At 39.3% G+C, this 27641-nt stretch overlaps 1 protein-coding gene across 1 annotated transcript in view; it reads right to left on the bottom strand.

The window, feature by feature from the left end:
- The window catches only part of LOC309546661 (interleukin-24-like), a gene marked incomplete at both ends in the record, with an annotated part of 35503 nt that extends 8121 nt beyond the window's left edge, over positions 1 to 27382 (bottom strand). Inside the window, 4 exons of the mRNA XM_082246382.1 lie at positions 18041 to 18115; positions 20742 to 20909; positions 25462 to 25524; positions 27290 to 27382. Of these exons, the coding sequence (XP_082102508.1) occupies positions 18041 to 18115; positions 20742 to 20909; positions 25462 to 25524; positions 27290 to 27382 (399 nt within the window). The remainder of the gene's footprint in view (positions 1 to 18040; positions 18116 to 20741; positions 20910 to 25461; positions 25525 to 27289) is intronic.
- Positions 27383 to 27641: the final 259 nt, after the last annotated feature.

The raw sequence follows: 27641 nt of genomic DNA on the forward strand, positions 1-27641 counted from the left end.
AGTATGATATATCCAAAAATAAAAGAATGTTTTATGTTGTTAGCGTAAGGAAAAAGAACTTACACTTATGATATCGAATGTCAGTCAGGTAATGGGATCGCCCGGAATTGAGTCCCAAATGGGAACTGAGAGAGCAGTCTCCACAAACACAGTCAAAGCACAAGATCCATAGTGTGGTGAAGAAATTGGGAAGAGGTATTGAAGGGCTCGATTTAGAATTGTCATGACACTGTACGAAAAATATATATGCATATATGTATAAATCAAGCCATTGATCCACATATAAGGTTAGTAAGTATGAATTAGTAAAGGAAAAAGGGAGCCCAAACCATATGAAGAAAGTGAAACCAGTGATGGTACCAGAAAATGAGGTGAAAGTGTATAGCTAGGAAATAGCCATAACCAATGGAAAAACATGCATAAAAAGTGTTAAAAAGTACCCATGGAAGACACCCCTAGAACACCAAAGAAAATCTTCAGAAAGTGAAAAATAAATAGGGTGAAGTAACTGACACCAGTGGTAGAAAACAAATCCCACAAGTTAAAAAACTGAATTGTGAAAGTAACAGTGATAGAAGAAAATATAGGAGCAGGTGAATAAAGTAAGTGAAAGCACCTACGCTGAGACTGGGCGGGAGACGGCCCTCAGCGTCACAAAGCTGTTCAGCATAGAGGGAGTCCATCAGGCAAACTATTGTTGCCCGAAGCGGTCTCCCTCAAATGAACGCTGGTGGAGTCACGTGCGGGGACGCCAACAGCGTGTGACGTCAACCCCGCACGGATGGATGTGACGCCGATGCGTCGCGGCCGCGACCGAAGGTCCCGCCCCCACCTCGGCACACAGCCAGAGGGGAGAGAGAGAAGAACGGACGCGGGCGGGCGCATCGCAGTTCCCATCTGTAGACCACACGGGAGACACACACCTCCCTGTGGCATGAGTGGAAAGATGGAATGATCGGAAACAGTATGGAATAACATGCACAATACATATACAAAACCCAGAGCATTAATATATCCTGTAAATTGTGGTACCAATATACATAATAACATGTTGGGTAACAATGATGAAACCATTGGTGACACATCTCCATCCCTAGATCAATCTAATAATGGGAGAAAGGGGGGGGGGGTAAACAATGGGGGGGGAAAGGAAAGAAGGGAGGGAGGGGGGGGGGAAGGAAAGGAACAGGGGAGGAAAATGGGAAAACATCAAGGGTAGGTGGGACTTTATATGAGACTCCTGCCTAGAGTCTCCATCCCTGTGTATACATGAATATATAGAGCACATAGTGCTCAAAAATATTTTGGGACTTTGTATGAGATATGGCCAATGGGCACATGATGTTGTTATATGATGTTCAATATACCTAGGCTGGTAAGCACAAAAAAAGGTATAGAATCAATTAACATCGTGTGTTTTAATATTGTATAAACGGCAGTTGACAATGTTATAGATACAATACAATGGAGGTAAAAAGGGTTTGCATATAGAATTGATACAAAGTTGTAACACAAATAATTGAACATAGAAGAAAATATTACAGAACATTCGAGTATATCTGGTAATGCTTGTAGATAAATTGTTTGCCTCTTAAGCTCGACGCGTTTCGTGAAATATTATTCACTTCTTCAGGAGCAGGCATGGTCATAGCATCTAAAAAATATATATACAAATGTAGTATGATATCAAAAATAAAAGAATGTTTTATGTTGTTAGCGTAAGGAAAAAGAACTTACACTTATGATATCGAATGTCAGTCAGGTAATGGGATCGCCCGGAATTGAGTCCCAAATGGGAACTGAGAGAGCAGTCTCCACAAACACAGTCAAAGCACAAGATCCATAGTGTGGTGAAGAAATTGGGAAGAGGTATTGAAGGGCTCGATTTAGAATTGTCATGACACTGTACGAAAAATATATATGCATATATGTATAAATCAAGCCATTGATCCACATATAAGGTTAGTAAGTATGAATTAGTAAAGGAAAAAGGGAGCCCAAACCATATGAAGAAAGTGAAACCAGTGATGGTACCAGAAAATGAGGTGAAAGTGTATAGCTAGGAAATAGCCATAACCAATGGAAAAACATGCATAAAAAGTGTTAAAAAGTACCCATGGAAGACACCCCTAGAACACCAAAGAAAATCTTCAGAAAGTGAAAAATAAATAGGGTGAAGTAACTGACACCAGTGGTAGAAAACAAATCCCACAAGTTAAAAAACTGAATTGTGAAAGTAACAGTGATAGAAGAAAATATAGGAGCAGGTGAATAAAGTAAGTGAAAGCACCTACGCTGAGACTGGGCGGGAGACGGCCCTCAGCGTCACAAAGCTGTTCAGCATAGAGGGAGTCCATCAGGCAAACTATTGTTGCCCGAAGCGGTCTCCCTCAAATGAACGCTGGTGGAGTCACGTGCGGGGACGCCAACAGCGTGTGACGTCAACCCCGCACGGATGGATGTGACGCCGATGCGTCGCGGCCGCGACCGAAGGTCCCGCCCCCACCTCGGCACACAGCCAGAGGGGAGAGAGAGAAGAACGGACGCGGGCGGGGCGCATCGCAGTTCCCATCTGTAGACCACACGGGAGACACACACCTCCCTGTGGCATGAGTGGAAAGATGGAATGATCGGAAACAGTATGGAATAACATGCACAATACATATACAAAACCCAGAGCATTAATATATCCTGTAAATTGTGGTACCAATATACATAATAACATGTTGGGTAACAATGATGAAACCATTGGTGACACATCTCCATCCCTAGATCAATCTAATAATGGGAGAAAGGGGGGGGGGGTAAACAATGGGGGGGGAAAAGGAAAGAAGGGAGGGAGGGGGGGGGGAAGGAAAGGAACAGGGGAGGAAAATGGGAAAACATCAAGGGTAGGTGGGACTTTATATGAGACTCCTGCCTAGAGTCTCCATCCCTGTGTATACATGAATATATAGAGCACATAGTGCTCAAAAATATTTTGGGACTTTGTATGAGATATGGCCAATGGGCACATGATGTTGTTATATGATGTTCAATATACCTAGGCTGGTAAGCACAAAAAAAGGTATAGAATCAATTAACATCGTGTGTTTTAATATTGTATAAACGGCAGTTGACAATGTTATAGATACAATACAATGGAGGTAAAAAGGGTTTGCATATAGAATTGATACAAAGTTGTAACACAAATAATTGAACATAGAAGAAAATATTACAGAACATTCGAGTATATCTGGTAATGCTTGTAGATAAATTGTTTGCCTCTTAAGCTCGACGCGTTTCGTGAAATATTATTCACTTCTTCAGGAGCAGGCATGGTCATAGCATCTAAAAAATATATATACAAATGTAGTATGATATCAAAAATAAAAGAATGTTTTATGTTGTTAGCGTAAGGAAAAAGAACTTACACTTATGATATCGAATGTCAGTCAGGTAATGGGATCGCCCGGAATTGAGTCCCAAATGGGAACTGAGAGAGCAGTCTCCACAAACACAGTCAAAGCACAAGATCCATAGTGTGGTGAAGAAATTGGGAAGAGGTATTGAAGGGCTCGATTTAGAATTGTCATGACACTGTACGAAAAATATATATGCATATATGTATAAATCAAGCCATTGATCCACATATAAGGTTAGTAAGTATGAATTAGTAAAGGAAAAAGGGAGCCCAAACCATATGAAGAAAGTGAAACCAGTGATGGTACCAGAAAATGAGGTGAAAGTGTATAGCTAGGAAATAGCCATAACCAATGGAAAAACATGCATAAAAAGTGTTAAAAAGTACCCATGGAAGACACCCCTAGAACACCAAAGAAAATCTTCAGAAAGTGAAAAATAAATAGGGTGAAGTAACTGACACCAGTGGTAGAAAACAAATCCCACAAGTTAAAAAACTGAATTGTGAAAGTAACAGTGATAGAAGAAAATATAGGAGCAGGTGAATAAAGTAAGTGAAAGCACCTACGCTGAGACTGGGCGGGAGACGGCCCTCAGCGTCACAAAGCTGTTCAGCATAGAGGGAGTCCATCAGGCAAACTATTGTTGCCCGAAGCGGTCTCCCTCAAATGAACGCTGGTGGAGTCACGTGCGGGGACGCCAACAGCGTGTGACGTCAACCCCGCACGGATGGATGTGACGCCGATGCGTCGCGGCCGCGACCGAAGGTCCCGCCCCCACCTCGGCACACAGCCAGAGGGGAGAGAGAGAAGAACGGACGCGGGCGGGGCGCATCGCAGTTCCCATCTGTAGACCACACGGGAGACACACACCTCCCTGTGGCATGAGTGGAAAGATGGAATGATCGGAAACAGTATGGAATAACATGCACAATACATATACAAAACCCAGAGCATTAATATATCCTGTAAATTGTGGTACCAATATACATAATAACATGTTGGGTAACAATGATGAAACCATTGGTGACACATCTCCATCCCTAGATCAATCTAATAATGGGAGAAAGGGGGGGGGGTAAACAATGGGGGGGGAAAGGAAAGAAGGGAGGGAGGGGGGGGGGAAGGAAAGGAACAGGGGAGGAAAATGGGAAAACATCAAGGGTAGGTGGGACTTTATATGAGACTCCTGCCTAGAGTCTCCATCCCTGTGTATACATGAATATATAGAGCACATAGTGCTCAAAAATATTTTGGGACTTTGTATGAGATATGGCCAATGGGCACATGATGTTGTTATATGATGTTCAATATACCTAGGCTGGTAAGCACAAAAAAAGGTATAGAATCAATTAACATCGTGTGTTTTAATATTGTATAAACGGCAGTTGACAATGTTATAGATACAATACAATGGAGGTAAAAAGGGTTTGCATATAGAATTGATACAAAGTTGTAACACAAATAATTGAACATAGAAGAAAATATTACAGAACATTCGAGTATATCTGGTAATGCTTGTAGATAAATTGTTTGCCTCTTAAGCTCGACGCGTTTCGTGAAATATTATTCACTTCTTCAGGAGCAGGCATGGTCATAGCATCTAAAAAATATATATACAAATGTAGTATGATATCAAAAATAAAAGAATGTTTTATGTTGTTAGCGTAAGGAAAAAGAACTTACACTTATGATATCGAATGTCAGTCAGGTAATGGGATCGCCCGGAATTGAGTCCCAAATGGGAACTGAGAGAGCAGTCTCCACAAACACAGTCAAAGCACAAGATCCATAGTGTGGTGAAGAAATTGGGAAGAGGTATTGAAGGGCTCGATTTAGAATTGTCATGACACTGTACGAAAAATATATATGCATATATGTATAAATCAAGCCATTGATCCACATATAAGGTTAGTAAGTATGAATTAGTAAAGGAAAAAGGGAGCCCAAACCATATGAAGAAAGTGAAACCAGTGATGGTACCAGAAAATGAGGTGAAAGTGTATAGCTAGGAAATAGCCATAACCAATGGAAAAACATGCATAAAAAGTGTTAAAAAGTACCCATGGAAGACACCCCTAGAACACCAAAGAAAATCTTCAGAAAGTGAAAAATAAATAGGGTGAAGTAACTGACACCAGTGGTAGAAAACAAATCCCACAAGTTAAAAAACTGAATTGTGAAAGTAACAGTGATAGAAGAAAATATAGGAGCAGGTGAATAAAGTAAGTGAAAGCACCTACGCTGAGACTGGGCGGGAGACGGCCCTCAGCGTCACAAAGCTGTTCAGCATAGAGGGAGTCCATCAGGCAAACTATTGTTGCCCGAAGCGGTCTCCCTCAAATGAACGCTGGTGGAGTCACGTGCGGGGACGCCAACAGCGTGTGACGTCAACCCCGCACGGATGGATGTGACGCCGATGCGTCGCGGCCGCGACCGAAGGTCCCGCCCCCACCTCGGCACACAGCCAGAGGGGAGAGAGAGAAGAACGGACGCGGGCGGGGCGCATCGCAGTTCCCATCTGTAGACCACACGGGAGACACACACCTCCCTGTGGCATGAGTGGAAAGATGGAATGATCGGAAACAGTATGGAATAACATGCACAATACATATACAAAACCCAGAGCATTAATATATCCTGTAAATTGTGGTACCAATATACATAATAACATGTTGGGTAACAATGATGAAACCATTGGTGACACATCTCCATCCCTAGATCAATCTAATAATGGGAGAAAGGGGGGGGGGTAAACAATGGGGGGGGAAAGGAAAGAAGGGAGGGAGGGGGGGGGGAAGGAAAGGAACAGGGGAGGAAAATGGGAAAACATCAAGGGTAGGTGGGACTTTATATGAGACTCCTGCCTAGAGTCTCCATCCCTGTGTATACATGAATATATAGAGCACATAGTGCTCAAAAATATTTTGGGACTTTGTATGAGATATGGCCAATGGGCACATGATGTTGTTATATGATGTTCAATATACCTAGGCTGGTAAGCACAAAAAAAGGTATAGAATCAATTAACATCGTGTGTTTTAATATTGTATAAACGGCAGTTGACAATGTTATAGATACAATACAATGGAGGTAAAAAGGGTTTGCATATAGAATTGATACAAAGTTGTAACACAAATAATTGAACATAGAAGAAAATATTACAGAACATTCGAGTATATCTGGTAATGCTTGTAGATAAATTGTTTGCCTCTTAAGCTCGACGCGTTTCGTGAAATATTATTCACTTCTTCAGGAGCAGGCATGGTCATAGCATCTAAAAAATATATATACAAATGTAGTATGATATCAAAAATAAAAGAATGTTTTATGTTGTTAGCGTAAGGAAAAAGAACTTACACTTATGATATCGAATGTCAGTCAGGTAATGGGATCGCCCGGAATTGAGTCCCAAATGGGAACTGAGAGAGCAGTCTCCACAAACACAGTCAAAGCACAAGATCCATAGTGTGGTGAAGAAATTGGGAAGAGGTATTGAAGGGCTCGATTTAGAATTGTCATGACACTGTACGAAAAATATATATGCATATATGTATAAATCAAGCCATTGATCCACATATAAGGTTAGTAAGTATGAATTAGTAAAGGAAAAAGGGAGCCCAAACCATATGAAGAAAGTGAAACCAGTGATGGTACCAGAAAATGAGGTGAAAGTGTATAGCTAGGAAATAGCCATAACCAATGGAAAAACATGCATAAAAAGTGTTAAAAAGTACCCATGGAAGACACCCCTAGAACACCAAAGAAAATCTTCAGAAAGTGAAAAATAAATAGGGTGAAGTAACTGACACCAGTGGTAGAAAACAAATCCCACAAGTTAAAAAACTGAATTGTGAAAGTAACAGTGATAGAAGAAAATATAGGAGCAGGTGAATAAAGTAAGTGAAAGCACCTACGCTGAGACTGGGCGGGAGACGGCCCTCAGCGTCACAAAGCTGTTCAGCATTCCTAGCTATACACTTTCACCTCATTTTCTGGTACCATCACTGGTTTCACTTTCTTCATATGGTTTGGGCTCCCTTTTTCCTTTACTAATTCATACTTACTAACCTTATATGTGGATCAATGGCTTGATTTATACATATATGCATATATATTTTTCGTACAGTGTCATGACAATTCTAAATCGAGCCCTTCAATACCTCTTCCCAATTTCTTCACCACACTATGGATCTTGTGCTTTGACTGTGTTTGTGGAGACTGCTCTCTCAGTTCCCATTTGGGACTCAATTCCGGGCGATCCCATTACCTGACTGACATTCGATATCATAAGTGTAAGTTCTTTTTCCTTACGCTAACAACATAAAACATTCTTTTATTTTTGATATCATACTACATTTGTATATATATTTTTTAGATGCTATGACCATGCCTGCTCCTGAAGAAGTGAATAATATTTCACGAAACGCGTCGAGCTTAAGAGGCAAACAATTTATCTACAAGCATTACCAGATATACTCGAATGTTCTGTAATATTTTCTTCTATGTTCAATTATTTGTGTTACAACTTTGTATCAATTCTATATGCAAACCCTTTTTACCTCCATTGTATTGTATCTATAACATTGTCAACTGCCGTTTATACAATATTAAAACACACGATGTTAATTGATTCTATACCTTTTTTTGTGCTTACCAGCCTAGGTATATTGAACATCATATAACAACATCATGTGCCCATTGGCCATATCTCATACAAAGTCCCAAAATATTTTTGAGCACTATGTGCTCTATATATTCATGTATACACAGGGATGGAGACTCTAGGCAGGAGTCTCATATAAAGTCCCACCTACCCTTGATGTTTTCCCATTTTCCTCCCCTGTTCCTTTCCTTCCCCCCCCCCCTCCCTCCCTTCTTTCCTTTCCCCCCCCATTGTTTACCCCCCCCCCCTTTCTCCCATTATTAGATTGATCTAGGGATGGAGATGTGTCACCAATGGTTTCATCATTGTTACCCAACATGTTATTATGTATATTGGTACCACAATTTACAGGATATATTAATGCTCTGGGTTTTGTATATGTATTGTGCATGTTATTCCATACTGTTTCCGATCATTCCATCTTTCCACTCATGCCACAGGGAGGTGTGTGTCTCCCGTGTGGTCTACAGATGGGAACTGCGATGCGCCCCGCCCGCGTCCGTTCTTCTCTCTCTCCCCTCTGGCTGTGTGCCGAGGTGGGGGCGGGACCTTCGGTCGCGGCCGCGACGCATCGGCGTCACATCCATCCGTGCGGGGTTGACGTCACACGCTGTTGGCGTCCCCGCACGTGACTCCACCAGCGTTCATTTGAGGGAGACCGCTTCGGGCAACAATAGTTTGCCTGATGGACTCCCTCTATGCTGAACAGCTTTGTGACGCTGAGGGCCGTCTCCCGCCCAGTCTCAGCGTAGGTGCTTTCACTTACTTTATTCACCTGCTCCTATATTTTCTTCTATCACTGTTACTTTCACAATTCAGTTTTTTAACTTGTGGGATTTGTTTTCTACCACTGGTGTCAGTTACTTCACCCTATTTATTTTTCACTTTCTGAAGATTTTCTTTGGTGTTCTAGGGGTGTCTTCCATGGGTACTTTTTAACACTTTTTATGCATGTTTTTCCATTGGTTATGGCTATTTCCTAGCTATACACTTTCACCTCATTTTCTGGTACCATCACTGGTTTCACTTTCTTCATATGGTTTGGGCTCCCTTTTTCCTTTACTAATTCATACTTACTAACCTTATATGTGGATCAATGGCTTGATTTATACATATATGCATATATATTTTTCGTACAGTGTCATGACAATTCTAAATCGAGCCCTTCAATACCTCTTCCCAATTTCTTCACCACACTATGGATCTTGTGCTTTGACTGTGTTTGTGGAGACTGCTCTCTCAGTTCCCATTTGGGACTCAATTCCGGGCGATCCCATTACCTGACTGACATTCGATATCATAAGTGTAAGTTCTTTTTCCTTACGCTAACAACATAAAACATTCTTTTATTTTTGATATCATACTACATTTGTATATATATTTTTTAGATGCTATGACCATGCCTGCTCCTGAAGAAGTGAATAATATTTCACGAAACGCGTCGAGCTTAAGAGGCAAACAATTTATCTACAAGCATTACCAGATATACTCGAATGTTCTGTAATATTTTCTTCTATGTTCAATTATTTGTGTTACAACTTTGTATCAATTCTATATGCAAACCCTTTTTACCTCCATTGTATTGTATCTATAACATTGTCAACTGCCGTTTATACAATATTAAAACACACGATGTTAATTGATTCTATACCTTTTTTTGTGCTTACCAGCCTAGGTATATTGAACATCATATAACAACATCATGTGCCCATTGGCCATATCTCATACAAAGTCCCAAAATATTTTTGAGCACTATGTGCTCTATATATTCATGTATACACAGGGATGGAGACTCTAGGCAGGAGTCTCATATAAAGTCCCACCTACCCTTGATGTTTTCCCATTTTCCTCCCCTGTTCCTTTCCTTCCCCCCCCCCTCCCTCCCTTCTTTCCTTTCCCCCCCCATTGTTTACCCCCCCCCCCTTTCTCCCATTATTAGATTGATCTAGGGATGGAGATGTGTCACCAATGGTTTCATCATTGTTACCCAACATGTTATTATGTATATTGGTACCACAATTTACAGGATATATTAATGCTCTGGGTTTTGTATATGTATTGTGCATGTTATTCCATACTGTTTCCGATCATTCCATCTTTCCACTCATGCCACAGGGAGGTGTGTGTCTCCCGTGTGGTCTACAGATGGGAACTGCGATGCGCCCCGCCCGCGTCCGTTCTTCTCTCTCTCCCCTCTGGCTGTGTGCCGAGGTGGGGGCGGGACCTTCGGTCGCGGCCGCGACGCATCGGCGTCACATCCATCCGTGCGGGGTTGACGTCACACGCTGTTGGCGTCCCCGCACGTGACTCCACCAGCGTTCATTTGAGGGAGACCGCTTCGGGCAACAATAGTTTGCCTGATGGACTCCCTCTATGCTGAACAGCTTTGTGACGCTGAGGGCCGTCTCCCGCCCAGTCTCAGCGTAGGTGCTTTCACTTACTTTATTCACCTGCTCCTATATTTTCTTCTATCACTGTTACTTTCACAATTCAGTTTTTTAACTTGTGGGATTTGTTTTCTACCACTGGTGTCAGTTACTTCACCCTATTTATTTTTCACTTTCTGAAGATTTTCTTTGGTGTTCTAGGGGTGTCTTCCATGGGTACTTTTTAACACTTTTTATGCATGTTTTTCCATTGGTTATGGCTATTTCCTAGCTATACACTTTCACCTCATTTTCTGGTACCATCACTGGTTTCACTTTCTTCATATGGTTTGGGCTCCCTTTTTCCTTTACTAATTCATACTTACTAACCTTATATGTGGATCAATGGCTTGATTTATACATATATGCATATATATTTTTCGTACAGTGTCATGACAATTCTAAATCGAGCCCTTCAATACCTCTTCCCAATTTCTTCACCACACTATGGATCTTGTGCTTTGACTGTGTTTGTGGAGACTGCTCTCTCAGTTCCCATTTGGGACTCAATTCCGGGCGATCCCATTACCTGACTGACATTCGATATCATAAGTGTAAGTTCTTTTTCCTTACGCTAACAACATAAAACATTCTTTTATTTTTGATATCATACTACATTTGTATATATATTTTTTAGATGCTATGACCATGCCTGCTCCTGAAGAAGTGAATAATATTTCACGAAACGCGTCGAGCTTAAGAGGCAAACAATTTATCTACAAGCATTACCAGATATACTCGAATGTTCTGTAATATTTTCTTCTATGTTCAATTATTTGTGTTACAACTTTGTATCAATTCTATATGCAAACCCTTTTTACCTCCATTGTATTGTATCTATAACATTGTCAACTGCCGTTTATACAATATTAAAACACACGATGTTAATTGATTCTATACCTTTTTTTGTGCTTACCAGCCTAGGTATATTGAACATCATATAACAACATCATGTGCCCATTGGCCATATCTCATACAAAGTCCCAAAATATTTTTGAGCACTATGTGCTCTATATATTCATGTATACACAGGGATGGAGACTCTAGGCAGGAGTCTCATATAAAGTCCCACCTACCCTTGATGTTTTCCCATTTTCCTCCCCTGTTCCTTTCCTTCCCCCCCCCCTCCCTCCCTTCTTTCCTTTCCCCCCCCATTGTTTACCCCCCCCCCCTTTCTCCCATTATTAGATTGATCTAGGGATGGAGATGTGTCACCAATGGTTTCATCATTGTTACCCAACATGTTATTATGTATATTGGTACCACAATTTACAGGATATATTAATGCTCTGGGTTTTGTATATGTATTGTGCATGTTATTCCATACTGTTTCCGATCATTCCATCTTTCCACTCATGCCACAGGGAGGTGTGTGTCTCCCGTGTGGTCTACAGATGGGAACTGCGATGCGCCCCGCCCGCGTCCGTTCTTCTCTCTCTCCCCTCTGGCTGTGTGCCGAGGTGGGGGCGGGACCTTCGGTCGCGGCCGCGACGCATCGGCGTCACATCCATCCGTGCGGGGTTGACGTCACACGCTGTTGGCGTCCCCGCACGTGACTCCACCAGCGTTCATTTGAGGGAGACCGCTTCGGGCAACAATAGTTTGCCTGATGGACTCCCTCTATGCTGAACAGCTTTGTGACGCTGAGGGCCGTCTCCCGCCCAGTCTCAGCGTAGGTGCTTTCACTTACTTTATTCACCTGCTCCTATATTTTCTTCTATCACTGTTACTTTCACAATTCAGTTTTTTAACTTGTGGGATTTGTTTTCTACCACTGGTGTCAGTTACTTCACCCTATTTATTTTTCACTTTCTGAAGATTTTCTTTGGTGTTCTAGGGGTGTCTTCCATGGGTACTTTTTAACACTTTTTATGCATGTTTTTCCATTGGTTATGGCTATTTCCTAGCTATACACTTTCACCTCATTTTCTGGTACCATCACTGGTTTCACTTTCTTCATATGGTTTGGGCTCCCTTTTTCCTTTACTAATTCATACTTACTAACCTTATATGTGGATCAATGGCTTGATTTATACATATATGCATATATATTTTTCGTACAGTGTCATGACAATTCTAAATCGAGCCCTTCAATACCTCTTCCCAATTTCTTCACCACACTATGGATCTTGTGCTTTGACTGTGTTTGTGGAGACTGCTCTCTCAGTTCCCATTTGGGACTCAATTCCGGGCGATCCCATTACCTGACTGACATTCGATATCATAAGTGTAAGTTCTTTTTCCTTACGCTAACAACATAAAACATTCTTTTATTTTTGATATCATACTACATTTGCATATATTTTTTAGATGCTATGACCATGCCTGCTCCTGAAGAAGTGAATAATATTTCACGAAACGCGTCGAGCTTAAGAGGCAAACAATTTATCTACAAGCATTACCAGATATACTCGAATGTTCTGTAATATTTTCTTCTATGTTCAATTATTTGTGTTACAACTTTGTATCAATTCTATATGCAAACCCTTTTTACCTCCATTGTATTGTATCTATAACATTGTCAACTGCCGTTTATACAATATTAAAACACACGATGTTAATTGATTCTATACCTTTTTTTGTGCTTACCAGCCTAGGTATATTGAACATCATATAACAACATCATGTGCCCATTGGCCATATCTCATACAAAGTCCCAAAATATTTTTGAGCACTATGTGCTCTATATATTCATGTATACACAGGGATGGAGACTCTAGGCAGGAGTCTCATATAAAGTCCCACCTACCCTTGATGTTTTCCCATTTTCCTCCCCTGTTCCTTTCCTTCCCCCCCCCCTCCCTCCCTTCTTTCCTTTCCCCCCCCATTGTTTACCCCCCCCCCCTTTCTCCCATTATTAGATTGATCTAGGGATGGAGATGTGTCACCAATGGTTTCATCATTGTTACCCAACATGTTATTATGTATATTGGTACCACAATTTACAGGATATATTAATGCTCTGGGTTTTGTATATGTATTGTGCATGTTATTCCATACTGTTTCCGATCATTCCATCTTTCCACTCATGCCACAGGGAGGTGTGTGTCTCCCGTGTGGTCTACAGATGGGAACTGCGATGCGCCCCGCCCGCGTCCGTTCTTCTCTCTCTCCCCTCTGGCTGTGTGCCGAGGTGGGGGCGGGACCTTCGGTCGCGGCCGCGACGCATCGGCGTCACATCCATCCGTGCGGGGTTGACGTCACACGCTGTTGGCGTCCCCGCACGTGACTCCACCAGCGTTCATTTGAGGGAGACCGCTTCGGGCAACAATAGTTTGCCTGATGGACTCCCTCTATGCTGAACAGCTTTGTGACGCTGAGGGCCGTCTCCCGCCCAGTCTCAGCGTAGGTGCTTTCACTTACTTTATTCACCTGCTCCTATATTTTCTTCTATCACTGTTACTTTCACAATTCAGTTTTTTAACTTGTGGGATTTGTTTTCTACCACTGGTGTCAGTTACTTCACCCTATTTATTTTTCACTTTCTGAAGATTTTCTTTGGTGTTCTAGGGGTGTCTTCCATGGGTACTTTTTAACACTTTTTATGCATGTTTTTCCATTGGTTATGGCTATTTCCTAGCTATACACTTTCACCTCATTTTCTGGTACCATCACTGGTTTCACTTTCTTCATATGGTTTGGGCTCCCTTTTTCCTTTACTAATTCATACTTACTAACCTTATATGTGGATCAATGGCTTGATTTATACATATATGCATATATATTTTTCGTACAGTGTCATGACAATTCTAAATCGAGCCCTTCAATACCTCTTCCCAATTTCTTCACCACACTATGGATCTTGTGCTTTGACTGTGTTTGTGGAGACTGCTCTCTCAGTTCCCATTTGGGACTCAATTCCGGGCGATCCCATTACCTGACTGACATTCGATATCATAAGTGTAAGTTCTTTTTCCTTACGCTAACAACATAAAACATTCTTTTATTTTTGATATCATACTACATTTGTATATATATTTTTTAGATGCTATGACCATGCCTGCTCCTGAAGAAGTGAATAATATTTCACGAAACGCGTCGAGCTTAAGAGGCAAACAATTTATCTACAAGCATTACCAGATATACTCGAATGTTCTGTAATATTTTCTTCTATGTTCAATTATTTGTGTTACAACTTTGTATCAATTCTATATGCAAACCCTTTTTACCTCCATTGTATTGTATCTATAACATTGTCAACTGCCGTTTATACAATATTAAAACACACGATGTTAATTGATTCTATACCTTTTTTTGTGCTTACCAGCCTAGGTATATTGAACATCATATAACAACATCATGTGCCCATTGGCCATATCTCATACAAAGTCCCAAAATATTTTTGAGCACTATGTGCTCTATATATTCAACTATGTAATCTTGATCTATATGTAACAGTTTTACTTCCTTCAATGTCATGATTCTTAGCCCATGTATTTCTTTTCCATCCAGCGAAACAAGATGTTCAAGTCTCCGACAGCTTTTCGCGTGGCGGCTTCTGTCTCCAACTTCAAAGATACAAGAAGGGGACATATATGAGCATCTAAAATTGTGCACTACTCTCTAGTACATTCATGCAGAAAGCATATCAAGCTGCTTGCCATACGATTTAGTATGAAAGTTTACAGCAGTTTACCCGCTTTATAAAGCTGAGGGGGCTGCATCATCACACTTTGTTAAAAATTAGCTAGCTATACTTAATCAGCACCTCTCGACTTTACCATTGCTAAATATGTCTAATTGATCAACATAGTCCTTTCTAGACCCAGGCACCTTGGGATACATACAATGGGTTTCCTGCTAAGTGCTCTTGATCTAGTAAGCTCTCTTACAGAGCATGCCATTTTGGATGTCAGAATGACATGCTCTGTTGTATGACAGCAGCCCTTGTTGACAACAGTATCTGTATATTTCTGGCATTATGTCCTTCAGCAAAGACCCAGAATAGATGGAGACAATGGCTAGAGACCTACTAGTGAACAGCAAAGTTATGGGTGCACTGACCACTGAACACCGATGTTATTGGGGCACTCACTACCAAACCACAATGTTGTGAGAGTTCTAACCTCCTACCAACAACATATAAGGAGGTACTCACCACTGACCATCACTATGTAAGGGAACACTCACCACTGACCACCAACAACTAAGGGGGCACTCACTATTGACTGTTGCACTCTTTAGGCTGTGGATTACATTACATAGTTCTGATTGCTGCAATCCACGTGCTATTTTGTTTGTTACATAGTTTTCACCACAGCACTCCACTAACTTTTGTTCTTGAGGCTTAACCTAACCACTTCACAGCCAGTACCTTAAACATTCTTTATCTCATTATCTCCCAGAGATCTTATAGGTTTTTAGAAATGCACCTGTTTTGTGCATTTGAACTCCACTCAATATATTTTGTATATATAGTATATGACTATTACTATTGTAGCACATTTAAATGCATACAATGTTTACATGGGAAAATAAGAAATAATCAAATATTCAGTAAGTTTGCCCAATGCTGGGTTACATAAATTGCCAGATATTAATCCCCCCCAAAAAATTACCCAAACGTTCTTGAAATAAGTATACTATGTAAGTTAGCACTTTATATACAGTACCATAGTGAAGTAGGTAAGGTCAAAGCTAAAGTTCAGTTAAGTTCTTTGAATGAATAATCATTAGCTTAACATTAGCTTTGTACAACTTTAGGAAACTGCAAGATTGACATTGAGCTTGAGTCATACTCAATATTTACATGTTTGTAAGAGCAAAAATTTACATTGCACACACTTGCACAAGCCACTGATGGTTATGCAATATGTGTACATGTAATCCAGAGTAATCTTCAACTAAATGATGACCATGAAGTTCACAAAAAAAAATAAAAAATAAGTAAATATAAGGGAAAGTTGGGCGTTTGAGTCACAGTAAAAGGGACCCTGGACTTGTGAAAGCTTGGTATTATCATGTTCACTTAATAAATAATCCAGTTATGATCACTGACTATCCTCACTAAAGATGCATAGAACAGGAATGGAGCCAATTCAATGAGTGTAAGTGGCCCTGATCTGAGTCTCTGTCACCTGCCTGACTAGTTCTCACATTCCCATTTTACTTTTCTTATTATTGACACAGCTTTGTTGGCAGATTTCGTCTTGCCATCAACCAAATAGTCTTAAATATTTTTGTGATCCCCTTAGGGCTCATTCGCACGTGTAGTTGGGGGGAGGTAAACAACAGGCTATTGAGCTGCAGTTATACCTTGTCCTAAACACCCTCATTAACCTTACACTGCTTCCAGAGGGATTGTGCATATGCTATGGCCTGCTATGTTGTGCCTTGTGACCATGGTAAAAATTATATTTCCTGTCACATTAGGCCCCCAATATTGCCACCAAACATAACCCATTTAATTGAATGGGAGTGCATGGCAACTACCCCTGGTGGTGCAGATGTTTCAGGGTTAAACCATGCTATAATGAGGTGACATATCGCCTTTCATCATCCTTTCAAACACTTTCTGAAACGTGATACACTGTGGGTTGCTTGTCAGAGGAGTGACAAAGGTTGATTCATGTGTTAATGAGCCCTTAGTGAGCTGTGGGAAGTCAGACACCTACAATGCCCTGGACAGGCCATTATACTGTGTTCTGTTATTTGGGTGCTCACTGTACAGCTGTGACTGGCATATGCTTATTTTCAGTTGAGGCTATGCCTTGTGAAATCAATAAAGGTGTTGCTTTGAGCAGCCAACCTAAACAATTTTAGTGCTATGTTGAGAGTTTGCTAAAGGACAAGGTATGCTCAATATGGATAAAAGTGTATCATATGTATTTATGCCTACGCTTTTTATTAGTGGTGATGTCAAAAGACAAAATTTGTTCTTCTTAACAGCATGTAGACCTAATGGTTGCACAGTGTCGCTGAAACCAGCATTTCCAGCACAAACAGCCACAGGCAACTCAAAGTACTAAGCACAGTCTTACATACCCAACGCAGGAGACACTTAAAAATCTCAGACACCGCCAGTCAAAACACACCTTCAAACTCCCCAAAAAAATGTCTTCATAACTTTATTCAAATAGGCACTTTATGAAAGGAAATACTTTTTTGGGGTTTATTTGTGGCATTTTGACAGCCACAGGAACCTGACACAGCTGTTTACACCTTGTACCATTTCAAAACAGCACAGACAGTGGGAAACTGTTATGCATCACTGTTCTAAAATGATGATTTGGTGGTAAGTGGCTAAATTCCCTAAGGACATGAGAACATGTTTGGAAGCAGAGGATTCAAAAGCTAATACCTAATTTGCTTTGAACTTTGATATAAAGTATGTTCTTGAATAACGTCCTTATTGTCCTCTGTACTGCTTTACTAAATAAGCCCACAACTGTGTTAATACTTTGAAAGTTGACATCTAATTTGGTGGAATAAATTGCAGCCTACCATTGCTCCTCCTACAACTAGCAACACGATCATTCATCCATAAATGGATACTAAACATTAGCTGCAAAGATCTAAGCAGTTAATATCTATAGTGGAAAATATACCTCATAAAACTCCCTTTTAAATTCTTCAATAAATCTCAATGTTTTTTCTCCACAAGGACATCGCATGGTAGAATGCTGGATTAAAAAAAAAGGAAACAAAATGCATTTACATTAAGGTGCATAATTATACCGTATATCATGACACTTGTGGTTACTGTAAACCATAAATTATAGGATGAATACTGACATATATTAGCTCAATCTCAGTTTTTGCAGATGACACAAAATTGGGCAGGGCAATAACTTCACATCATGATGCAGAAATCTTACAGAATGACCTGAACAAAATAACAGAGTGGGCAACTACGGGACAAATGAGGTTTAATGTGGAGAAGTGTAAGGTATTGCACTTGGGGACTAAAAATATAAATGCAAAATACGCGTTAGGGGGGAACTTCTGGTGGAATCAAGAATGGAGAAAGATCTGGGAGTCTTAGTTGAAGATAGACTAAGCAATAGTATGCAATGTCAAGCGGCAGCTGCCAAAGCCGGCAGAATATTGGCATGCATAAGGAAGGGGATGTATTCCAGAGATAAATCTATAATCCTACCACTTTATAAAACTCTGGTCCGGCCACACCTGGAGTATTCTGTCCAGTTCTGGTCGCCAGTCCTCAAGAGGGATGTGTTGGAGCTGGAGAGAGTCCAGAGAAGGGCAACTAAACTAATTAGGGGATTGGATGACCTAAATTATGAGGAGCGTTTACAAGCGCTCAATTTATTCTCCCTAGAGAAGAGACGCCTGAGAGGGGACATCATAGCGATTTACAAATACCTCAATGGGGATCTCAGCATAGAAAAAAAATGATTCAGTCGCAAGGAGTGCAAGAGGACATGAGGCAATTCAATGTGATTAGAGGAGATTTAACCTCAGGCTACGCAGGGGGTTTTTTACAGTAAGGGCAATAAGATTGTGGAACTCGCTTCCACAAATGGTAGTAACTGCAGGGAGTATGGCTAATTTTAAAAAACTCTTTGACATACATCTCCAAGATCAAAACATTCAGGGGTATGGGAAATTAATACATCCACGCACACCTACACAGGTTGAACTGGATGGACTATTGTCTTTATTCAACCTCAACTACTATGTAACTATGTAACTATACAGGGCAAGATTGCAATGCTTTTTGGTATTTACTGTAGGGTAATAAATACTGGCATGCATAATTTTTCTAAATGTATAATGGCAAAACAGCATCCAATTTTTCACCACTGTCTATAAACTTTCAGGCAAATATTCCAAAAGCAGAGCATTGTGTGAAAACTCAATATACTCAGAGCCCATCATGGCCACTAGGATATAATAAGTGTGACAAGGATAATGGGTTTATGTGCATCTAGTTTAGAATTAAACATTAGACACAACCCAGGAAAAATGTTTACATCTAAAACTGTTGGATCCCTGTCAAATGTACCAAGGAGAGTAATCACCAGCAATGTATTTGCCCTAGGCATACAACTTATAGTAATGACTTCCTTTCCGTCAGAAAGGTTATGTCATGCACATTTTTTACATTTTCAGGATGACACTGCAATATCAGCAAACTTATAATAATCTTAAGAGTATGAATTGTCAGCCACACACAAGCTTCATGATCGGTTTAAATAGCTTTGTATTTTTCTTCTTTTAAAGTGTTGTTGGTATAATAGGAAGGATTGAAACCTCTTTCCGGTTTTCATTGCTATCTCTGTTCTACTAGAGAGAGTCTTTCTCTTTGTCTTAGTGACAATTGCCACTAGGATTGAAAATGGTGGAAAATACAACATTTTGAGTTGTCATCAGAACAGAAATAGAGGAGAAATCTTCCAATGGGGACACTTGTTCTGACTTCTGATGACAAGGGGATTTTTACCGCACTTTGGTTTCTTATCACCTTATGTGTCCACATTACAGGAAGTGAAAGGAAATCTCTTGAATAGACCACAAAAGGCAAAACAAAAAAAGCAAAAAACAAAACTAACAGAAATCGTATTTATTCCATAATCTACTGTAGGTAAAATGAAAAAAAAAAAAACTTCTGGCTTTAGATACAGTGTGTTTAAAACCCATCCTCTGAGTGTTCTGATTAGCTGATGAAGTTAACCATTTGAAAACTTCAAGCAGTACAATGGGGGGTTCTGTTGGATCTGTGAATAAATTATTTTAGCATGATAAATATGTAAGCATAGTGAACCCTATTATTATTTGCTCATACGTCTGAACAAATGCAAAGAAATCATGCTTGCAAATTCTAAATCATTTTAAGCTTAACTCAACCTTGTCATTTTAAAGCAGGGGATTAAAATGAGAAAGCTTTTATAATTCATAATCTTCATCTAATATTTACAGGTTTTTATAAAATCATTTATGACCCTTTGGAGACATTTTGTTTGACAGCATGGAGGTCAGTTGTCAGCTCTGTATGGTTTATGAGATTATTTTCAAATAGAATAAATATTACTGTTACCACATTTACCATGCCGCAGCAAGTAAGGTTTGAACATTTTAGATCCACAGCTCTTTTTAAAGATGACAATGATATTTTTTATTTTACTGCCCTGGTTTAAAATGTTAAGTTAACCAAAACGTGTAAAGAGGTGCAGCTACTGTTTATGTTTTACTAGTGTGAACATGTTTCATCAGGAGCCAACACCTTTGCAGAATGCTAAAACCATGAATCGTGACTTGTACAAACTGGTAAAAAGTTAGAGTTCTTACACATTGTCTGAGTTCTGTCTTCAAACCAAGAACAGCGTTTGCCAAGTTATGAAAAAGTTTGTTGCGCTTTTTATCGTTTATGTTTTTGTGAGAAAGTTCAATGTTAGGAAAAACATTGCCAAGGTAAAAGCGTCCCAATTTCAAGAGAAAGCAGCATTGTTCTGATACCTAATATAAAAATAAAAAAAATCAAATTAATACATGACACATTCATTCACATCAAGATAAAGGATAACATCCCCTCTTTGCAGCCCCCCCCCCCACCCCATAGAAAAACAAAACAAAACAAAACAAGAAAATATTCCCTATTTAACATTGTGAAGGTTATAAACAAATTTACCATCACCAAAACTTTCAAAGGATGGTTGTTCTTGGTGGTTATATGGGAGAGATCTCTTAACCACTTTAAGACCGGGCCTATTTTTGACACTTTTGTTTGCAAGCTAAAATATTTTTTTTTTTTGCTAGAAAACTACTTAGAACCCCTAAACATTATATATATATATATATATATATATATATATATATTTTTTAGCAGAGACCCTAGAGAATAAAATGGACATCATTTCAATATTTTTTATCTACAATACAATTTTTTGTATTAAAATAATTACAGTATTTTGTATTTACAATACAATTTTTTGTATAAAAATACAATTACAATATTTTGTATTACAATACAATTTTTTGTATAAAAATAATTACAATATTTTGTATTTGTGCAGCGGTCTTCAAAACGCAATTCACTTTTTTAAATTAAAAAATAAGAAAACAGTAAAGTTAACCCAATTTGTTTCCATAATGTGAAAGATAATGTTACCCTGAGTAAATAGATGCCCAACATGTCATGCTTCAAAATTGCGCACGCTTGCGGAATGGCGACAAACTTTGGTACTTAAAAATCCCCATAGGCAACCTTTAAAAATTTCTACAGGTTACCAGCTTAGAGTTACAGAGGAGGTTTAGGGCTCAAATTATTGCTCTTGCTCTAATGATCGTGGCAATACCTCACATTGTGATTTGAACACTGTTTACATATGTGGGAGGGGCTTCCTTATGTGTTCGCTTCTGCACGTGAGCTAACGGGGACAGGGCGCTTTAATTTTTTTTTCCTATTTATTTTATTTGTTATTTTTTATTTGTACACAGTTTTTAAAAAAAATAAAATTTTTTATAATTTTTATTCCTATTACAAGGAATGTAAACATCCCTTGTAATAGAAATAGGCATGACAGGACCTCTTTATTGTGAGATCTGGGGTCAAAAAGACCTCACACCTCACAAGCACACTAAAAAAGAAAAAAAAAATGGTTAATAAAAATCGGCTCTCTAACCACTTGACGACCACCCACCGCAGATTTTCTGCAGCAGGCGGCAGCTCCTGGGCAAACCGATGTAGTACTACGTCGCTGCCTCAGGAGACTCTATGGGGCGCTCGTCAGCCGGGGAGCCAGTGCGTGTGACAGGTTGCTCTGATGGCCGCCGGCCACTCGCGATCTTCCCCCGCTGACAGAGAAGGACGGACGGCTGATGTAAACACAGCCGTCTGTCGTTCTCCCTGAAGTGATCACAGAGGCTACTGTGATCCTGCTATATAGGATCACATGTCTCTGTGATGATCTCACAAGCCCAACCCCCCCCCCCACAGTTAGAATCACTCCCCTAGGCTTACATTTAACCCCTTGATCACTAATAGTGTTAACCCCTTCCCTGCCAATGGCATTATTACAGTAACAGTGCATATTTTTAGCACTGATTATTGTAGTAATGTCACCGGTACCCCCAAAAGTGTCAAAAATGTCTGTTAGGGGTCTGATCGGTCCGCTGCAATGTCGCAGTCCCGCAAAAAATCGCAGATCGCCGCCCTTACTAGTAAAAAAAATAAATAAAAATGACATAAATCTTTACTGTAGTTAGTAGACGCAATAACTTTTGCGCAAACAAATCAAAATACGCTTATTGTGATTTTTTTACCAAAAATATGTAGCAGAAAACAAAACAAAGTGGCCTAAAATGTTAAAACAATTTGGATTTTGAATTTTTTTTTTTTGGGAATGTTATATAGCAGAATGTGAAAAATATTGTTTTTTTTTTTTTTTAAATTGTCACTCTTTTTTTGTTTATAGCACAAAAAATAACAATCGCACAGGTGATCAAATACCACCAAAAGAAAGCTCTATTTGTGGGAAAAAAAGGATATCAATAGGGCCTGGTCATTAAGCAGCAAAACCTTCTGGGGTTAAAGTGGTTAAACTGGTTGCTAGGCAACAACGTCGCTTCGGTCCTCCAAGACCATAGAGTCGAGTGAAGGCCATCTTGCCCTCATTTGACTTCCTGTCTAAGAGGATCCAGGACCGGATAGTTTTCCCCGCTGCCAGCGGGTTCGGTAAGCTGGGGAAAAGAACGGGGACGCAGTGGGGGGGGCACCTTTTCCGCCGCACCACAAGGGGACCACCCTTACCTGAAAGTCGATCGCCAGCCGTTTTCAAAAATACTGGGATTATGGCAGCTATCTGCTGCCATAACCCCGGTATTTAGCGTCAAAGGACCGACGTAAATCGACGTAAGTGGTTAATCATATCAAGTGCAATATTCCTCTTTGTTGGGGTAGGCCTCCTTTTTAATCTCGGGTGGAGGAAAGAGCATTAATCAGCATTCGTGGATGTGCTTTCTGGAAACTGCATTTTTTCTTGTTCATTTTGGTAACTAAGTGGACATTATTCACTCTGGGCACTTTCTTTTTTTATTATAATTATTATTATTATAATAATAAGATACATTTTATATATCAATTTGCCTTTTTGCATTCTAATGCAGTAGTTATATATTTTTCTGTTTACTTTATGGATATTATAAACAAATTACTATGGACATTCATTTTATTTTTTATATAATTTGTCATTTACTTCACTTTTCACTGTATGAACATGGATTTGGTCAAAAATATTGACCTATGTATATATGTTTTTTGCACTATAATATACACTTTAATTTGGTTAAGTTGTAATTGTATGGATATTACTGGTGCTGCTGTTTACATTTTTAGGTGATGGATCCGTATATATAATTTCCCATTGCTAGCAGCTGGTTGAGATGCACTAGTACAGAAATTGTTTTAATATTGTTTTTTAATTAATTAAAATACCTATTAATGTAAACATTGAACAACTTCAGTCCCAGAGCAATTTTTTAATTTTTGTTTACATGTTTAAAAAATAGTTTTAGGTCTAAAGATTAGTTAAAACCCCCAACATTATATATTTTCTGAAAGAAGATACCTTAGACAAAATAATAGTGGTAGTTCCATTTTTTTTGTATAACACAATATTAGCACAATGGTTTATGAATCACAAAATTTGAATTGCAAAATAATTAGACGTAAAAGTAGATTTTAGGGGCACAAAAATGCAAAACATTACCCAATTTTTTTTTTTGATAAACTATAAAAGTTGAGGTTGCACCGGGTAAATAAATATTTCAATCCTTTAAAACATATCAAATCCTAAAATTGCATGTGGCCATGAAACAGCAACAAACTTTAGTACCCTATATTTTTCATAGGCAACACTATAAAGCCGCTACAGGTCATCAGTTTAAAGTGAAATATGAATTATGGGCCTAGAATTATTGCTATCCCACTCAGGCATGTGTGGCAATATGCATGTATAGCGTAATCAATGTTTTTGTGAGCAGATGGCCAAGACAATTGCATTTACATACATAGGTGTGGGTATGTGGGGTAGGGGCTCAAAGCTTTCTTGGAGGGGGATTTTTTAGATGCTTGGGTAACTTTATTTGTTTGCATTTTAATACATAGTTTTATTACATTTTTTTTTTTCAAAGACCAAACATCCTCTATGTGATGATTTTTTGGTGATGGGTTCCCTTTACCTGTTCTCCAGTGAAGCTAATGGAATGCAGATTATGATCAGTTAGCTTGTCAGTGATTTAGGGACCCAGAAGGGACATTTTACTTGTTGCTTCCTGGTCAGGAAGGGGAGGCCAACGAATGGACTTTTCCTGTTGTCCCTTCCATGTACCCAGTGGCACATGCCATCTTTGTCCAGGGTCTGCTAATGGGCTTGTTGAGCCCGAGATACATGGCAGGGGTGCATGTGCAGGGGCGGGGGGGAGTAGCATGATGGAATTAGGCAGCTTCATATCCACCCGTATCACTTCCACATGAAAGCCAGCTAGCTTAAAAAATGTACTCCATTTGAAAGCCCCTGATCCCAGTGCCACTCTAATTACATCTTTCATATTTGTATTTAAAAAATATTCCTATAGTTAGCTAGATAACGTACATAATTAAAATGTTGTTAATGCCTAAAGGAAACTTGTGCTGAAAGACATAAGATTCCATTAATGACTCATAGATGTCTTTCTGTCTTTGGCTTCAGTGATTTTTAGGTCACCAACCCAGAACAAGCATTCAGATTAGACAGTCAGAGTGAAATCAGAACTTCAGATCTGCATACTTGTTTCAGGTCTGTTTCAGAAAGTATTATAACCATTGGACCAGCATGACAACCAGTTGACTAGCAGAGATGAGTAATGGCAATTAAATTAATGAGTAATTTATATTAATTGGGAAGTCCAAAAAAATGCTGAACATCTTTTTAAAAGGCTGACATTTTGCAACTTAGGCTACATTTCCTGGTTAACATTAATTTACGTATATTCATATATTTTTTTATTAAAGCACAATTTATTAACTTACATTTATCTGGTTTAACATGCTTTCTCTGACAAGACTGATGTCTGTAATAATATCTCCATCATGCTGTAGGAAGAAGATGAATAAGATAAAGGGTTATTATAACATGGCCAAACTAAACATTTTAGGATCAATGGATGAGCATTTTTTTCTACCATTACAAATGGTATTACAATCAGCTATTTCATATATCTCTAGATGCCTCGTGTTTTATTTCTTTTATTTATTTATTTGCCCTCTATACCAGTGGTCCTCAACTCCGGTCCTTGGGGCCCAATAGGCCAGATTTTAAGTATTACTTTAGGGAGATGCAGACTAGAATACTGCAATCACTGAGCAGCAAATGAGATCACCTGTGATGTCTTTAGTTATCTTGCAAACCTGGCCTGTTAAGCCCCGTACACACACGCAGATCGTCGTCATACAAACGTCGGCGGACGAAAGATCTGCCGATTGTATGCGTGTTAGTATGGTGCCTCCGACAGATGTCTGCACACAATCCGCGGACAAGAGTCTTTCTTGCAAACATGAAAATTTTTGTCTGCAGACACCAGAACGGACGATTGTTCGCCTGTCAGTACAGAAATCAGCCGACAGACCGCAGATTTGCAAGACTGGGCATGCTCAGAAAATAAAAAACACAGGGAAAGTTAACCATTACATGACATCACTTCTGCAGTCAGCTGAAGTCTGCGGACAAAATTCTTGTGCTGTCCTTGTGCTGTCTTTGCACTTTTCAACAGACACCGACATCCCGGGGAGAAAAGACGAACATTTGCATGACGACGATCTGTGTGTGTGTACGGGGCTTCAGTGGGCCCAAGGACCGGAGTTGAGGACCACTGCTCTACACTACTAGAGTGTTTTAAAGGAAAATATATTTTTAGCTCTAAGTAGAAGTTTAGGCACTATAACTCACACCTTTTAAATACTGCCACCCCACTGTCCCCATACAAGGAAGTACAAATCAATACAAAAATCGAATTTTTTCATTTTCTTTGGTCTTGTGACCACAAAGCTCCAACCTCTTTGTGTGATGTGCAGGGCAGACACTGAGACATTATCAGAGAAGGAAGTAGGAGTTATAGTGCCTAAACTTCTACTTCAAAGAAAATGTTTTCTAAAGAAATATAAGGGGTATTATTAGTATTTCCTGAATGAGTGATTAGAAATGTAATCTTCCCTCCTTTTCTAAGGAAAGGTTTTCTTGAACTGTCCTGTTCTTCTGGGATTAATACTGTGAGTCAATGACCCAGCAAAAGTTTGTCTCACAGAATTAAGTAGATAAGTAATTAAGAATTAGGTAACAATTAAGTCAGAAGTCCTTACATGAATTCTGGGTTAATATTAAAGGTTCAATATGACAGTCAGAAGCTTAGCACTTGCAAGCAATGGCAGTTTTCCAATTTCTTTCAGGAAATGCTTCCTACTCAAATATAAAATACACATAGCTAAATGCTAACTAAAAACAAGATGTAGATGTGGTAGATGTGGTGGCTGCATTTGTTTTCAGAACATAAAAGGTTTGTTGATCTTACAAGGAAATGCACTGACTTCATCACTTAATGTGAGCTTAGAAGGTTTTATTGCTTCTGTATGATAATATTCTCTACCCCCCCCCCCCCCGTTTAACAGAGATGAATAAAGGCATGTTTGAAGTCCAGCCCCAGTAGTAACCGCAGATGAAAAATTATCAAGTGAAAATAAAGTAATAAACGTAAACAAACTAAACAAGAATTTAGAAAGTTCATCTAAGGATTCCAATATATTACATTTATATGTATCTGACTAAAAAGGAAAAGTTGCCTGAAGGGGAAATGCTGAAACTCACCAAGAAACCTTTAATAGCTTCGAAGTGTCTTTTTAATTCTGAAATGTCTGCTGACAATTTGCACCTGTCTCCTGTGGCCTTTACGCATGACATATTCGTAAGTAGAATACTGGCCATAATAATACAAACAAAACCAGATAGACTTTCCATGGTAATTCCAGACAACTCTTTAAATAAAACAGTTCTAAAAAAAAATAAAAAAATAAAAATAAAATAACATTCATAAAAATAATATATTACTTATTTAATTTGTTTTTGCTCAAGATTGTTAATGTTATAATGATGTCATATAGCCATGCACATGTTAGATTTCTTTAGATATAATAACAGATGTTATTAGATAAATAGGGAA

Source organism: Pelophylax lessonae (genome assembly GCF_965119305.1).
Source record: "Pelophylax lessonae genome assembly, chromosome: 2".
Taxonomy (NCBI): domain Eukaryota; kingdom Metazoa; phylum Chordata; class Amphibia; order Anura; family Ranidae; genus Pelophylax; species Pelophylax lessonae.